Source organism: Rhinoraja longicauda, chromosome 8 (assembly GCF_053455715.1).
Source record: "Rhinoraja longicauda isolate Sanriku21f chromosome 8, sRhiLon1.1, whole genome shotgun sequence".
NCBI classification, from domain to species: Eukaryota; Metazoa; Chordata; class Chondrichthyes; order Rajiformes; family Arhynchobatidae; genus Rhinoraja; species Rhinoraja longicauda.
The window spans coordinates 55345733-55364076 of NC_135960.1; the positions used below are offsets into that span (position 1 = coordinate 55345733).

Sequence of the window (18344 nt, forward strand, 5' to 3'; positions counted from 1 at the left end):
CGTGATGAAAATATCCCGGATGAAGCTCCCCACACAAATACTACGAGAGGCGTGTGGGGGTATATTTGTGTGTCTGTCCATCTCTGACGGTGGGGATCGAGTGTGGAGAGGAGGTTGTATACTCTGGAATTTAGATGAGAGGGGATCTTATTGAAACATATTATTAAGGGATTGGACACGCAGGAGGCAAGAAACAGGGGCCACAGTTTAAGAATAAGGGGTAGGCCATTTAGAACGGAGATGAGGAAGAACCTTTTTACTCAGAGTTGTGAAGCTGTGGAATTCTCTGTCTCAGAAGGCAGTGGAGGCCAATTTACTGGATGCTTTCAAGAGAGAGTTAGATAGAGGTCTTAATGATAGCGGAGTCAGGGGATATGGGGAGAAGGCAGGAACGGGATACTGATTGTGCATGATCAGCCATGATCACGGTGAATGGCGGTGCTGGCTCAAAGGGCTGAATGGCCTACTCCTGCATCTATTGTCTATATTTCGACATAGACCTGTTGAAAAATTGTGAAACCAGGCTGTCCCACCACTAGCTCAGCCAACTATATAAAAACTATGATTGGTTCTGACATCCAGGATCAATTCTAAAGTATTAAATATTTTGAAACTTAAAAACATCCAGATAATCAAAAACTATCTTCATCCCTCCTGTTGAAAGAGTAATGTGCCCTATGTAGGGTCCAACCTGGTGCAAGGCCAAGCAGCTTTCCCATCATAAATGTAGTCAATGATTCAATGAGTCCATTCTCAAAACTCTATCAGAGAATTGCTGCTGAACAGCTGTTAGCAAGTTCGGATTTCAGTTTTTGTACACGCATGGAAGAAAATGCAGGGAAACTAATATTTTGAGTATAGCCCTATCTGCACCATGGTTCCTAGTCTAATACTAGAGGACATAGGTTTATGATGAGAGGGGACGTCGTAATGTCCTGAAGGGGCACCTTTTCACGCAGAAGGTGGAACATATCTGGAATGAACTGTGAGAGGAAGCGCTCATGGGGAGTCCAATTAGGACATTTAAAACACCCTTGCACAGGTACATGGATGGGAAAAAAATTAGAGGGATATGGGCCAGGTGCAGGCAAGTGGGACTAGCTCAGTTAGGTAACTTGGTCAGCAAGTCGTTGGGCCAATGGGCTAGTTTCCATGCTCTATAATCTTATAGAATCATGACAGACATGTTTGCAGAATGCATTGCACTTGGTATAGTGCTGGCAGTGTTGCGGATGGTTACTTCTTTTGGTTGTTGAAGTAGTCCAATCAAAATTAGGGGTTTGATTCAGCTGAAGTAGAGGGCTGACCCTACTACAGAACAGCATCTGCAGTTCCTTGTATGCAAATGTGAGATATTTCTATATTCTAAAAGGCCAACATACTGTAATCGTATGGTGCTTTATTTGCCACATGCACCAAGGTACAGTGAAATTCATTTTTCCTTACAGTTCAGTACAAGTATCACTGTATATAAGTACTTAAATACATCTTAGATAAGCATCTCAGATACAGTACAAGTGTATAGCAGTGGTATACTGAGATAGTATAAAGTTGCCATTTGGTGCCTTTTTTAAGTCCCAGTTGTTGTAAGTGCAGGGTTCTTGATCTGACGATGAAGGCACGTTGTCCTAGCGGCATTGCAGGGTCGGCCTGGCCATGCGTAGCCATGGTATCTTCCGCCATTGCTCCACCACTGGAAGGCTGCGCCCACGAGCCCACGTGCTCGGCCTCTGGGAGCGACACCTGGTCCAGTAGAGCCCCAGGCTGTTGCAAGGCCTCCAGCGGCCCACTCCACCATCGATGCATTGCACTCCCTCCCGGTCTGCTTACCGGCCCTCCGTCCGACTCCTTCAACTCTAGGCGGGTGAGCCTGGCCTTCCGGACAGGTTTCCAGTCAGTGGCATATGTCCTCCATCGGCAGCGGGAGAGCTGGGCCTTCCGGGCAGGTTCAGCTCTGCAACGTGGGTCCTCTGTCCGCGGCGGGCAAGTCCCCGGTCTCCAGCAGGCTAGCCGGGTGGGTCCTCCTTCCTCTGTGGGCAAGCTGAACCTTCCACGGTGGGGTCACGCGTAGCTTGCTTTAGAAATGCACACACAAATGCAAAAAGTAAACCTGAAGAATTCAGTCAATGACACTAGAACAATGGCAGGATATATTCAAAATGTGCAGTAAATTTAAAGCTAAGGTTAGAAATGTCTGCATGGATTGATTTGGAATAGGAAAAGAACTAAGGATTGGGGTATACAGCCAGGCAGAGAAAAAGAGTGCTATTCGGCAAACATTTTAGATGTGGCATCAAAGGATTTAAGATTGTTATGGATAAGGCCAAGGATAGACCAGGAATTAAATTGTAGAATTAAAATCCTGAGAGGGTTAGGATGTTCTCAGCAAGATGGAATCTGGCAAAAGTGGAATGGGAACCGTTACCTGCAGGCGAATCTTCAGGCAACCTGTGTGAGACAGTCAAAAATGAATCAAGAGTTGAAGGCTAACATATGCGTACAATGGTGAAAGGTCAACAATTCCAATGAATCTTGGACATGAATTAGTGAAAAGGAATCCTTCGACAGGTTTTTAAAACTGAAAACAGTTGAGGCTCTGCAGGGGTAGAAAAATAGAGGGATATTGTTAAAAGTAGAGGGGTGTTGTTAAAAGCAGTTAGGAGGGCAAAAAGGGGCAAGATTTCATTTCATTTCACTCCTGCCATCAGGTAGAAGGTGTAGGTCTGAAAACTGGTGAAGGTAGAAGGTGAAGTCTGAAAACTGGCGTCCAGATTCAGGAACAGCTTCTTCTCAGTGATAATCAGGCTTGTTGTTGTTGTTGTTCGTCCTTCGGGTTTGAAGATGACCATGACTTCACTTTCAGTTGGAGGATTGGTGACTGTGGGTCTGGAAGTGACTGGTGAGGCCAATCCTGACCCGGAAGGCACGCCCACACGTAGGTCACAAGTGGATGGGTGCTGCAGTGGAAGTAGAGGTAGCCTGGGCCTTGCGCACGGTGCGTTTCCTCTGGGCCTCTGCAGTGCGTCTGTTCTCTGCTGCACGGGCTCCTGTGGTGAGCTTGCTATGCCAGGTTGGACGGTCCAGAGCAAGAGACTCCCAAGTGCCAAGGTTAATGTCCAAGTCTTTGAGTGACTCTTTGAGGCAGTCCTTAAATCGTTTCTTCTGTCCTCCTACTGAGCGCTTGCCCTGACACAGTTCTCCATACAGAAGCTGTTTTGGCAGTCGACTCGGGCATTCTGACGACATGGCCTGCCCATCTGGCTTGGGCTTTCCATAGGAGGGTGTGGATGCTATTGAACACTACAAACTCCAACAATGCTTTGAACTGCCTTGGTTGCATAAGGCACTTTGGGCTTCGTTTTGTTTTTAACACCATATTGGGTCTTATTTACATGTGCTCCCCGGCTTACGATGCTTCGACTTGCGATATTTCGACTTTGCGATGGTGCAAACGGCAGCGACCCATAGCTCGCATCCGGCCACGTGATCAGGTGTATTAAATGCACTGCGACTTACAATATTTTCAGTTTGCGATGGGTTTCTCAGAACGGAACCCCATCGTAAGTTGAGGAGCACCTGTATTGAACTTTAACTGTGTGCTTATTATATTATTTATTGAGTACTTTGTTCACAAACCTGTTGTGCTGCTGCAAGTAAGAATTTAATTGTTCCGTTTCGGTACATGACAATAAAACATTTGAGTCTTGACTTGAAATGGCACTGCCAAAACAGAGGTGAGGAAATGTGTTGAAGAGGGTACTGCAGTTGATATACTTTACATGGATTTCATAGGGCCTTTAACAAGGATATGCGACTTTTCAGGTCAGGACCTTTCTTCAGGCTCGTACATCGGGGAGGGGAGGTGAACTTCTTCAAAGTAGGCATACCTTGAGGAGATTTCGCAGTGGAAAAGTAAAATGTAGATACAAGGAACTGCAGATGCTGGTTTACAAAACAAAAGACACAAAGTGCTGCAATAACTCAGTGGGTCAGGCATCATCTCTGGAGGACATGGACCCTCTTTCAGACTCCTGTTGAGACCTGCTGAGATGAGACCCGATTGAGATATTAATTTCAAACTTTCTGGTGCTTAACTGCTGTCAAATAATCCGGTTGTCCAATTCTTGCATCATTTCCTTCTGATTTATTTAGTAATTTCCAATGTCATACTGTATCCATGATCAGCTTCCTATTAGCAAACGTAAAGTGCTAGAAATATTACAGTTTAATCCTTTGACCAAACACTAATTTGAAGCAAAACTCAAGCTACTTGTTATTTACAAGGTCATATTTCAACAGAAAAACAATTGGATAGAGGCGAGTTAAGGCCTTTTTACGCAGCAGATTCAGTGCTTCACATTTAGAACGGCTGTCTGCATTCCAGAGAACATTCTGTGGCTGCAACACTTCAGTAGTAAGTTAAGCTGCACTGATAATTGCTATTTTCAGTCCTCTGGCATGTCAAACAGCACAGACAACAATCAAAAGATAAGTAAGTGTTATATACTATATTGTGCACTGTTATTCGCTTCATGTCCTATAATAACTATGAAGTGCACCTTTTCTCAAACAGAATTTAACCTGAGTGATAAAAGTGATGGATAAAGTGAAGAGATGCTGTCATATATTCCATTTCTAGGAGAAGGTGGGTTCTCAACAACGGCTGTACAGTAATCTATTTGACTGACTTCTAAAACAAGCACCAACCAATTTTTTTCCACCAGTTGCACAATGAGTAATGACTTAAGTATCCTGGAGAAGAGACTTCTTAACAACGTAGATTAAGGACCCCCCACAACTGATTTGGCCTTTAGGCCATGCCACTGTCGCCTGGCATACTCCTGATTGAATTGAGTCTTTAGCCTGCTCTAATTCTCTTTTGGCATCCCTGACAGCAATCATAATTGGCCTTTTTGTACAGTACAGTGCCATTCATCTTGAAAGAGTGAATACCTCTGTTCATCCAGGGTCTATGGAGAAGCCAAATACAAATTGGAAGAATAACATTTCATATTCCACTTACAACCCAATGGTATGCACATTGAATTTTCCAATCTCATATAACCCACACTCATCTGTCCATCTAGTTTGTTTCTTCCTCTGTTCACCTTTCCCAACCTTTCCCAACCTTTCCACCCTGCCAGGTTCCATCTACCCATCCTCCCTCTCTCCTCCCCCTCCCCCTATCTCGTTTCACCTATCGCTTCATCACTTACCAGCCTCCATCATCCCCCACTTCATTTCATGCTGCTTTACAGTGCCCTCCATAATGTTTGGGACAAAGATCCATCATTTATTCCGTCAATTTATACCGGCAATTCTTTTTCCCACTCAATCCTGACACAGGGCTTTGACCAGCATCAGGATTTACACATTTGGCTTCTAAAGATGCTGCTTGATCTGTTGAGTTTTAGTTTTAGTGATACAGTGCGGAAACAGGCCCTTCAGCCCACCAAGTCTGCGCCGACCACTGATTACTCTGCACATTAACACTATCCTACACAAACTTGGGACAATTTGTTACACATACACCAAACCAATTAACCTACATACCTGTACATCTTTGGAATGTGGGAGGAAACCAAAGATCTCGGAGAAAACCCACGCGGTCATGGGGAGAAAGTACAAACTCCATACAGACAGCACCCATAATCAGGATGGAACCCAGGTCTCCGGCGCTGCAAGTGCTGTAAGGCAGCAACTCTACCACTGCGCCACCGTCTTCTATTTTTTTACTTTTGTTTTAATCTGCTCTGAGTTATCTATTGAATTTTCCTTTGGACTAAATGATTTAGAGTCAGTCTATAGAAACCTGCAACAAAAATGACCAAATTGTTATCTATCATATACACTTTTTCCCTTGCAAACATGGTTGCTAAATGCTTCAGGTCCAAAGAGAAAATCACAATACATCTTCCTTGTTACCTGGTTGTAAACCAAGACCCTACCCCTGCACTTGCAAACACACACAGCCAGAAACAATCCCCATAATGAATACTTGAAGCATATTGCACTCGGTTTTGTTGAAGTGATGAAGCGATAGGTGAACAAATGTTTTGTTCCATTCAAGTAAGCACCATTGAATTTTGGAAGCAAGACCACCACTTTAATGTTTAATGCAAAAAATCAACACATTTCTCTTCTGTGAATATGGATTTAAAGTAATCACTTTGCAGAAAGTACTCTGGAATAAGTTAACATAACATTAGGTTTGGATTTTGTATCTTACTTAGGTGCTTATATAACAAAACTGTGGCAATTCCAGGAAGTGCTGGTACAGACATCCAATATTACCAAGACGTGCTGTCTGAAAGAAAATGGGAGTAGTGGTTAGTTAGCCTGGGTATCCTCTATAGATATGTACTGCAGAGATATTTAGCTGTCCTGGCATATGATTTTGTTTTCCTTTTACCATGCTGCCTGGACACTGAAGTTTTCTTGATCTTGCCAGATTTGATGTTTTCCTCCTCTGTGACATCATTGTAATCTTAAGTACATAATTATTGGCTCTATTTGTTTTCATTAGAGCCTCATGCCGTGTAACATTGTCACATTTGTGTTATCAAGGCACAAAAAAAGCCCTGTTGATTTGTTTATATAACCACACAAAGATCATCTTTACTGATTTATCCAAGTAAATGTGAACAAAGCTGTTATTCCATACAGTCAGTTTAATACAAAATTGTTCAAGAACTTGAATAAAATCTCATCTTACCAAGTGGTAACTTGTTCTGACTTTGGAAATTCAGTAGAAATACCCAGAAAGTGGTCATGAACCAGATCACACGGAGGTGCATTGCTAAACTTCTGGATTACGTTATTGTACAAATAACCAACTTCCACAAAAGAAAGATATCGATAATAATCACAGGCTTCACTGATGTCGCAGAACCTAGGATGGTATCTACAGTAGACACAAATTCATCACTGTATATGTATCTATTTCATTAATTACTGACATGCTTTTTATTATAATAACATATTATTGAACAGAGGACTAACTTTTTCCCTTCCTTCTGTTGGAAGCACAGTCGTACGGAGCAAAACAGAAACCTCTTTGGCCGTTAATGGTTTCAACTCACCTGCTGGGTACTCTAAACATCCATTTCTATTTATGGAAGGATCTCTGACCACAAATGAAAAGTTGGCAGCCTGAGGTTTCCTCTTAGCAATCCTGTTCTTCTGAAATCAGGCCTCACTGTAAATCTTCCTCTCCCAGTTCAATCTCCAGAGGCTGTCCTTCCACATATTCAGCTAAATCCATATTTAACATCACCTATTATTTCTCAATTTACAATTCAACTGAGAACATTGAAAACCATGTTCTTTCCACTGGTTTTCCAATTAACATAATCCCATTTCATGATGGTATAAAGGAGAAGAATATCGGTATGCACAGTGTCCATGATGGTTTTTATTTTGCAAGAATCTTGACTTCCCAATGCAAAATTTCTGCTTAAAATTGGTTTTCAAAACAAATACAGTTATTTATATTTTTTTAAAGCTCCTTATCCATAATTATCTTTCAATATGTAATTAGTATAATATGTAAAACAAATTGTTTTGAAAAAAAAGAAATACATCAAAGGCATTAAGTGTACATTTCTTATTGGCACAAACTAAAGCAGCAACTTTGGGGAAAAAAAAGTAAAAAATTAAGACATAATTACAAGGGAAACATTTTATCAACATCTACTAACAGGTATATTAAAAGCCTAAAAGTTCCACAGCACCTGTCTAAGAACAGTAAAAGGGAACTTCTTAGTGCATGGACACTCTTAATAGATTTTGTAGCACCATTGGCTTTTGTGCCAACCACCAAAATAATGGTTGACAAAACTGTAAAGCTCTGAGGGTAGGAATTCAGTTCAGTACAATGCCTCATATTTTACTCTTATGTTTTGGAGCAAACGTCAATACGGCTTCTATAGTCAGAGCTGACAATGGCCTGTATTCAAATGCAAGTTGTGAATACATGAACCGTCAGTGTTTCCCTAAATGGCAGATACATTTATATCATAATTCGAGCCATGTCATGCACATCAGCCTTATTTTCCAATGCACAACAGTGCACTTTAATTTTCAAAAATTGCTTACGGTCCATTATCAATCCTTTACTTATTATGAATACCTGGACTGTGGATCCACTCTCCTATACAAGAAGGTGTCATTATACAAAAAAAAAAATTTTAGTATCCGAGTGTTGCAGACTCCATACTTCGAATAAACATAAAGACTGATCCATTAACTATCATGAGAGACTGGTTCTAGAGATTGTGGCTTCTTCTGGCTGACTGTTCGCATCTTTTCACGAATATGTTCCGCTGTAGAGGCCATGTCACTTGGACTTCCAAAGTATTGTTCAGTTCTGGAAAATTAAAATATTATGTTTAAATTCTGAAAATTAGAATCACTGAAATAAAAGAAAATGAATGAAACTGGGATGCCTGAAGAATTTGAAATTATCCATCTTGCATCGATTCAAACTCAGGTAGCCAAAGGCAAATGACTATTTGTTACTCCACTGTGCCAATAAATTCTTCACTGTACATACTTTGCAAATCAGATATCTCAAACTCAAAAATGTTCTTCAAGCTTTTGTCACTTCAAAGTTATTTTTGTCATTGATCTGATCTTCTTGAAATTGAATTTCTCTCCAAATACAGTCCAAAACTGCACATCATGAACTACATTTATTGCCTAACTGAAAATTAATGTAATAACTTCTTTAAATCTCTTCATGTGTTTGCCAACATTATATTTGCAAAGTATTTTTCAATTCTCTAGCAAAATGTGGCAATTTTTCTATTTCATCCACCAGCAACATTGGTTGATTTTTTATGTCTTGGTCCCACTCTATGGAACGTCCTCTAAACCCTTGTTTTTTCCATTTTTAACCAACTTCCAGCTTTCCTGCTCACCTATTCTAACCTATCATCCATCTATTTATTCCTTTAAACAATTTTCCTCTCCTTTATTATAAAGAACCGTGGCACATTTTCAACATTCTAAATTTCATATGAAAAAATATTTTACATAAAAAAATCTGCAAAGCTAAAAAACATCCTATCCCATCCATGCTTTCGTGTTTAATAACTGATAAATGTCACCTTAAGTGAATGATACCGCTGGCATATATATAGCACAATGCAATATCTTACCCATCTGGGTAAATCACAGGCACTGTTAGTCTGTCTAATAAGGTTTTTCCAGTAGCTTCAACTTCATCAATTTTTTCTAGAAGTTCCTTCCAGGCTTCAGTTTGTTCCTCTAATTGGGAGTTATCTTTCAGTATCTGGAAAAAAAAATGGTTGTTAATTACAAAGTAAAGCAGCTGTATCACTATACTCTGAGTAAATCTGCAGTCATTTATAATTAAGAAATATATTGTTAGTTGGAATAAATCAAAATTTCAGAATATATATTTTTGTTTCTTAAAATATGGCCTTTTCAAGTGCATTTGACTGCAAACACATACTGGGCTACATTGCGCTGATGGCTGGTTGGCAGTTTCATAGAGAAGTACAGGCTAGTATGTGACAGTTCATACTAGATTCCATTCATCTTATTCCCTGCTTCATGCAAGCAATGCTTGATTTACGAATGGTGAACACATGATATGTGAAAGAGGTCACAGACCTTCAATTAAAAGACAAGTGAAGGTACATGTTCATAGATGTGCACAGATATTTAGAAACTAAAGGCCTTCTGACAGGGCGGCCTATCAGTTTGTGCTGCTGAAGAACTACCTGTCAAAGACCACTCTGCGTAATTGAGTGGTTGCAGCTATGTGACTTCAAGAAACTCAGAAATGGCTTCACTGCAAAATTACAATGGCTGGGAGTCCACTGGAGGTGAACATAACGCACGGGTGAACCCAGAATAACATGCCCAACCTGATTTATAAACCATTGCAATAGTGCATCACTAAGAATCAATTAGTTATTTGCTAATGGACAAGCTAAAACATTTTAAATTAAACATGCGTCACAGCAATGTATGCAGACACAGTTATGATACTGTGTGGAAATGAATCAAAACCAAATACACAAATTTAACAAATGAAGATGAAAGTAGTATAAAAAATTCAAATGTTAAATTATCATTTTATTTACATTGGCTCTATTTTTGCAATGTGTCAGCTAAGCTATCCAAAGAAAAATGTTCTTGCTCTGGTAAGTGGAAGCTAGCTTGGAGTGGGTATTTTAAGACATGCAAGAAATTTATTTAGAAACATAGAAAATATAGGTGCAGGAGGCCATTCGGCTGATTGAGCCAGCACCGCTTCAATATGATCATGGCTGATCATCTAAAATCAGTACCCCGTTTCTGCTTTTCCCCATATCCCTCGATTCCTTTAGCCCAAAGAGCTAAATCTAACTTTCTCTTGTAAACATCCAGTGAATTGGCCTCCTCTGCCTTCTGTGGCATAGAATTCCACAGATTCACAACTCTGTGAAAACGTTTTTCCTCATCTCAGTCCTAAATGGCCTATCCTTTATTCTTATACCATGACCCCTGGTTCTGGACTCCCCTAACATCAGGAAAAAAATTCCTGCATCTAGTCTGTCCTATCCTTTGAGAATTTTATATGTTTCCATAAGACCCCCTCTCATCCTTCTAAATTCCAGTGAATACAAGTCCTGTCGACCCTTTCTTTCATCATAAGATGTCAGTCCCGCCATCCAAGGAATTAACCTGGAGAACCTTCGCTGCACTTCCTCAAAAGCAATAATGTCTTTCCTCAAATTGGAAGACCAAAATTGCACACCCAGGTGCAGTCTCACCAGGGCCCTGTACAACTGCAGTAAGACCTCCTTGCTCCAAAACTCAAATCCTCTCTCAATGAACGCCAACATGCTATTAGCTTTCTTCACTGCCTGCTGTACCTGCATGCTTACTTTCAGTGAATGATGTACAATGATGTCCACTTTTCCTAATCTGACACCATTCAAATAATACTCTGCCTTCCTGTTCTTGCCACCAAAGCGGATAACCTCAAATTTGTCCACATGATACTGCATCTGCTATGCATCTGCCCACTCACCCAACCTATCCAAGTCACCCTGCAGCCTCATAAAATCCTCATCACAGCTCACACTGCCACCCAGCTTTGGAGATGTCACCATTAATTCCCTCCTCCAAATCGAAAATATATATTGTAAATAACTGGGGTCCCAGCACAAAGCCTTGCTGCACCCCACTAGTCACTGCCTGCCATTCTGAAAAGGAACCGTTAATTCCTACTCTTTGCTTCCTTGTCTGCCAACCAGTTCTCTATCCATGTCAATACCGTACCCCCAATACCATGTGCTCTAATTTTGCTCACTAATCTTTTGTGTGGGACCTTGTCAAAGGCTTTTTGAAAGTCCAGATTTCTCGTCTTTCCAAACTCTCAAGTGTGTTGACTCTGTTTGCAAGTACTGAATAGACAGAATGAATTGCAAGACATTGTACGGAGGCAGGCCCTTTGTTCCACTCAGTCCACGCTGACCATCAGTTAGCACTCAGAAATAAGTACTTTCAGTGACTAATAATTCACGTAACTCGCTTCCACACTATATAAATTTGAATAGGCAGTCATTATGCATGATAACTGATTCATATAAAGCAGGAGTAACTCAGCAGGTCAGGCAGCATCTCAGGAGAATGAGATCTCCTGAGATGCTGCCTGACCTGCTGAGTTACTCCAACATTTTGTGAATACCTTCGATTTGTACCAGTATCTGCAGTTATTTTTTTACATATAAAGCAGGAAGCTTACGATGGCAGTTGTTAAACTGATTTAAGTCTTAACATCACTGTGGTCTGGAATCACAAATTGATCCCAATTGCTCATGTCAGAACAAGGAAAAACTAATCACACAGGCTTTCTATTCTTGATTTACACCTCATCACATGTACACACACACCCGGGGAAACACACACACACAGGGAAACACACAAAGGGAAACACACACAAAGGGAAACACACACAAAGGGAAACACACACAAAGGGAAACACACACAAAGGGAGACACACACAAAGGGAGACACACAGAACTGGAGATGGTGGAGGAACGCAAAGTGTTCCGACTAGGGGTCAGGGGGCATCTGTGGATGGAATGGATACACGATACAGGTCAGGTTCCTTCTTCAGTCTGATCTGCACAAACGGGAACTGGACGTTGAAATGGCAGATGGAATTTAATTCGGACAAGTGCAAGCCATTGCATTTTGGTAAATTAAACGGGCGGGATTTACACACTAAATGGTTGGGCCTGAGAGAATGTTATAGAACAGAGAGATCTCGGGGACAGCTACGTGGCAGCCTGAAAGTGGCAGCTCAAGAAGATAGGGTGGCGAAAGCATTTGGAATGCTTGCCATTTGTTACCTGGGGTTGAATCATGCAAGATAGATAATCTCGTTGGTTAAGGCATTGGAAAAAGGAGCTGGGGCATCATGCTACAACCAAACATGATTTGATGTGACCGCAAGGAGTATTGTGCCCAGTTCTGGTCACCCAGCTACAGGAAGGATATCATTAAGCTGGAAATATCCACAAGGATGTGACTGGAAGGCTTGAGTTATGCTGGATCTGCTGTGATTCTTTTCCCTGGAACGTAAGAGGTTAAGGAGTGACCTTACAGACAAATATAAAATCATGAGGATAGATAAGGTGGTGATCTGAGATTTTTTCTCTGAGTAGGAGAGTCCAGATTTAAGGTGAGTGAAAATTTAAAAGGGACCTGAGGAGCAACTTTTTTTGCACAGAGGGCGATGGGCAAATGCAACAAATTGCCGGATGAAGCTGTACAGGTAGGTACAATTACAACTTTTAAAATACATTTTGACAGGTACATGGATAGGATTTAGAGTGATATGGGCCAAATTAAGCTTGTACTCACTGGATTTTAGAAGACTGAGGGGGGATCTTATAGAAACATAGAATTCTTAAGGGGTTGGAGAGGCTAGATGCGGGAAGATTGTTCCCGATGTTGGGGAGTCCAGAACCAGGGGTCACAGCTTAAGGATAAGGGGGAAGTCTTTTAGGACCGAGATGAGAAAACATTTCTTCACAGAGAGTGGTGAGTCTGTGGAATTCTCTGCCACAGAAGGTAGTTGAGGCCAGTTCATTGGCTATATTTAAGAGGGAGTTAGATGTGGCCCTCGTGGCTAAAGGGATCAGGGGGTATGGAGAGAAGGCAGGTACAGGTTACTGAGCTGGATGATCAGCCATGATCATATTGAATGGCGGTGCAGGCTCGAAGGGCCAAATGGCCTACTCATGCACCTATTTTCTATGTTTCTAAATGCAGGCAAATTAAATTAGCTCAGATAGACATCTTGGTCGCTATGGAAGAGTTGGACAGTGGTAATAATAATAATCATTGACCATGTTTATGAAAGTCCCTAAGTGTTTTACAACAGTCATTATTAAACTGGGTTGAGAAAAAAAAATCAGAATCGCAATTTTATGTTCAAACAGCAAAGATAGAAACTAAATAAGACACTAGCCTTTTCAGCAGCAAAGTTGAACGTGTAGCCCAAATTCAGTCTGTGAATTCGTTCCTCTGATGTCACTGTAAACTGTTTCCAGACTCTGTTCAGTCTTGGTAATGTCTCTCCTGATGACCTTGTGGTGCATCGTAGAGATTGGCACAGCACCACCGTGGCCTGCAGCAACTGTCTTCCATAATCATATGTGCTCTACACATAGTGCATCATTGAAGGAGACAGAAAACAAGACATTATTTACGGTACAATTGATATTATTGAGTTTTTATAATAATAAAATTCAAAACTGGATCAGATAATTTTTAAAGTGATCATTCTTGAAATATGATTTTATTTTAAGAATCATCATTTAGAAGTCACCAACTTACATAATTCAAATATGCTAAATTGTTAAGAGCATCAATATATTCTGTTATCATTCCTTTTCTTCGCCTATCACACTACCTAGCAATATATATATCCACGTTTTGTTCTTTTCAAAGCATAAAGGCATGATTTCCACACATCATCCAGCAAATTTGTTTCCATTAAAAAAAGAATATTTGCATATCATTTAAAATATTAATGTGTAGAAAGCAACTGCAGATGTTGGTTTAGAGAGACACAAAATGCTGGAATATCTCAGCGGATCAAACAGCACCTCTGTAAAAAAGGAATCGGTTTTCAGGTCAGAACCCTTCATTAAAATATTAATGGTCTCTGCGTGATAGAACTGATGAAACTCAATTCCTTGATTTCACCATATATTGTCAAGGGACTGCAGCAGAAATGTGCTAGTTCTGGCTATTTCCTGCATTTTCACTTTTTGTTTTGTTGATGTTCTTTTCTTTACCTCTTTGCATTGTTCAGTTGTATAAAAATGCTTTCATCTTTGGTTCATGGTTTTCAATTTGATATTTTCACTAATTTCTTTCATTCTCTAGACTGATTTTTCATTGATTTTTAAAAATGTTCACTTACAATTTCACTACAATTTTGGGTAGTTTACAAACATTTCCTGCAACCAAAGCAAGCTTACAAAATTTAAGAGATTTCAGGTAGATGTTTGGAGAAATATTGGTATCACAAAATGCTGGAATAACTCAGCAGGTCAGGCAGCATCCAGGAGAGAGGGAATGGGTGACGTTTCAGGTCGAGGCCCTTCTTCAGACTGATATCAGGGGGGTGGGACAAAGAGAGCAAAGAAAGAATATTTGGAGAAATATTGTTCATCAAGAGTTTTAAATAGTGTACAGGAAGACAATGCATTAAGAGCAAGTTTTACAGCATGGACCAATACTTTAAATAAAATCCCCCAGCACATCACATTGCCTTTAATCATGGCCCAAAATCACAACCAATGATTTTTCACTGTACATGATACATGTGTATGTGTATCACAATATAGAAACAAATCAAAGGCTCTTGTAAAAGTCAGTAAGTTATTAAACATTCTTTTCAAAGTGGACGGTAATTTTTTCAGCAATCATGTGACAAAGTAGCAGGATAACTCAATAATATTCTTGAAATTATAAACAAACTTAAGGGATATAATAAAATATTTAACAGAATAATATTTCACTCTTTTAGCAAGAGTTGAATGGACAAACAAAGTAAAAATTCTAAATTGCGCTTGTAATGAATAACCTCCTGTGGGACCTATATAATGCATCTAATGTAGAAAAAATATCCCAAGTTACTTGAAAGACACAATGGACAAATGGGGAAACAATGTGTGATCAAAAGCTTGCTAAAAGAAATTTCTTTCCGAGGATCTTAAAAAAAGGGGAATTAGAGAAATAGTGAAGTTTGGTAATGGGAGTCCGGTAATGGGAGCCCAGAATGATAAGTCCAGGCACAAAAGATATTGGACAACATTATAAAGCAGAGTGAGAAAAATGGAGGAAGAAAAATTCTCAATCCCCACCTCTTGAACAAATCTCTTGGTCAACCCATCTAATACCTCCTCCTTTAACGGTGTCCATTTTTCCTTAAACCTCTGAAGTGACTTGGGAGGTTTTTCTATGATAAGGGCACTGCATAAATTCAAGTTATTTTTGTTGATAGCACCCATTATTGATCAGTCAGTCATCTTAGCTGCAGGATTCAGGCAATCTTATTTGTTTCCTATTTGAATATAAAGTAGCTAAAGCATTAGGTGTACCAAACATACCTGGGCAACATCAACAAATTTGCGATGTTTTTCCAGGAGAACTTTGGCTTCCTGAGCATCATCTCCGAGTCTAATATGCGTTTTCAGAAGGGCATCCAATAGCTCATTTAACCATTCAACCGCCTTTTCAAAAAGGAGGAGGTAAAGGAAACATAATTTAAAACTCATCTGTAAAACCCTGCTTTCCAAAATCAACTTTAATACCCAGTAAATGTACATACCCACCCATAAAACTAAATCCAATGCTTTACCTGTGCAGCATCCTCTTCACACTTGAAAAGCTGTACCATCTGAAGCATTTTTAGCCTCCGAACATCTACCATATCTTCACATCTACAAAGTTTATAAGCAAACAAATTAAAAAGCTGCTGATCTTACAATTATTCTCTCTTATTTGGACCAACTAATACACTTAAATTTAATTTACATGGAATTTAACTGAAAAGGGAATAAAACCAATGATTATGTACTTGAACCACAAAATAGGGAGACCCCATTATGGTGGTTCAACAAATGCTATGACTGACTTCAATTTTTGTAATGTTAACTGGAAATACTACATTACAGCATTTGCTTCATTTATTTGTAACATCTTGCATTCAATGTTATTCCAATATTAATAATCAGTACTAACTCAAAATAAATATTTTACAGAACATGCAATAAAAAAACAGAATCAATTGAAACAGTAAAATGGACAGCAACTGTGGAAGGAAAAACAGAGTTAATGTCATCAGAAATACTGGGGAATTGTAGCAACCTGCATTGGATACCAGAAGTTGTCCCAAGCTAAAGGCCATTGCAAAACTGTTTTGTAATTAATTTATTGTCATTAATTTATTAGTCAAGTAAGTAAAAACATACAAGGAATTTGATTTGCCATACAGTCATACCAAAAAAGCAACAAGACACACAACTACATAAAAGTTAACATAAACATTCAACACTGTCGATTTGTGTTAATTTGTGTTAAATTATACCTTTGCTTTCGAAGCTGCATGTCTTCCATTAGGCCTTGAATATGTTCAATATTGTCTTTATTTTCAATGGAAACATCTTTCCCAAATGTCCATGGAGCTTGCGATGTCATTTGGTCTAAAAGACCCTGACCTTTTTCCTGTAAATTCTGCAAAGCTGTATCTAAAAAACAAAATATGTATGATTAAATTTCTTACAATTACTGTATGATCAAGCTTTCAGTTGGAAGGAATCTCTAGGCATGCTCTCCTTCAATAAAAACTTGATTTTTTGATGCATAATTTAACTATTTTCTGCTGTCATGATCTTTTCACCTTACACACATTAGTTGATAATGTAAATTGTTCGATCTCCATAACTACAACTTATCAAAAGCCTTTTTATTTCCCACTCAAAAATTACACTCTAGGTCTTGCAAGCAATCATTCAACCGACAACTTTTCTTCCCTTTCCAAAACTATTGACTGCTGTTGCCTTCCGATTCTGGCCTCAACTGACAAAGGATAATTAATCTAAAAACAGAATATTTCTCGAACTGAGTATTTCTGACATATTTTGCCGACAAGATTTCCAGCATCTACAGTTTTATATTTTTCAATTGCTTCTTATCGCAAATCGTGTTTTCATTTCTTAATCAGATTGTCAGTCTTTCAACAGCTACCACATGACTTTAACCAATATCTTGACTGGAGTGGGGCCCGGGACTGCATCCTGACTGGCTTAGCGAGTGTGGGCCATTGCTGATGTCCAGCAGCAATTGCTGGAAAAGCTGATAGACCATCAGGATTCTATGTGTGGGAAAGAACTGTAGATGCTGGTTTAAATCTAAGGTAGACACAAAATGCTGGAGTAACTCAGCGGGACAGGCAGAATCTCTGGAGAGAAGGAATGGGTGAAGTTTTGGGTCGAGACCCTACTTCAGACTGAAGTCACCCATTTCTCTCCAGAGATGCTGCCTGTCCCACTGAGTTACTCCAGCATTTTGTGTCTACCCACCAGGATCCTATGATCTCCCTCTTCATCTCTAGATGTATAAGATGGAAGCTTGGTGGTATTAAACTCAATGTATAGCTGCCACCATTGAGCTTGTTACCATTGAGCAATCTCCGGGCTGGTAAGAACCATGTAGCCCAAGAGAGGGAGAGACAGCAGGTTCCTCCAACAGGTGATGACAAAGACCATAGTATGCTGGTGCTGCTTGCCGCCAACACGAGTCATGTCAGCCTGGTGCACCCCCACCCTGTCCAACACTGATTTTTATAGGCAGCTTTTCTGCACTGTGGGTTGATTCACTACAGGGTTCGTACTTGATTTCCAGTACAGTTGAACATAGCAGGAGGATGAAGAGTATATGACAACAATTTCTTGGCACTGCAGTGTTGTAAGTATAGCATCTTCCTTCATGTAAGACTATAATGACCACCATTGGGGCTGATTCTATAAGTGCTCTCATTTTTGTGAGCACATCATGAGTGGTAAGCAAGGTTCCCCCAAGTTACACCATGACCATACAGTCTCCATCAGAAGAGTCATTAAACATTTATTTTTTAATTAATAAAAAAAAATAGTTCAAGTCAATATCAAGAGGATAAATTAATCTGATATGTGAAGCAATATTATTTAACTAGAAGTGATTGAGTAAAATGGCACAATTAAGTCATACACCAATGAACTCAATAAATTCAGATCTATTGACTGTATATCTATTGTTATACA

At 39.7% G+C, this 18344-nt stretch overlaps 1 protein-coding gene across 2 annotated transcripts in view; it reads right to left on the reverse strand.

The window, feature by feature from the left end:
* Positions 1 to 7399: 7399 nt before the first annotated feature.
* The window catches only part of sestd1 (SEC14 and spectrin domains 1), a 73149-nt gene continuing 62204 nt past the window's right edge, over positions 7400 to 18344 (reverse strand). For both annotated transcript variants that reach the window (XM_078404017.1, XM_078404018.1), the window contains exons 15-20: positions 16631 to 16790; positions 15902 to 15983; positions 15651 to 15773; positions 13499 to 13690; positions 9162 to 9295; positions 7400 to 8368 (exon numbers count right to left, since the gene is read on the reverse strand). In XM_078404017.1, coding sequence (XP_078260143.1) covers positions 8245 to 8368; positions 9162 to 9295; positions 13499 to 13690; positions 15651 to 15773; positions 15902 to 15983; positions 16631 to 16790 — 815 coding nt within the window. In that variant the 3' untranslated portion in view covers positions 7400 to 8244. The remainder of the gene's footprint in view (positions 8369 to 9161; positions 9296 to 13498; positions 13691 to 15650; positions 15774 to 15901; positions 15984 to 16630; positions 16791 to 18344) is intronic.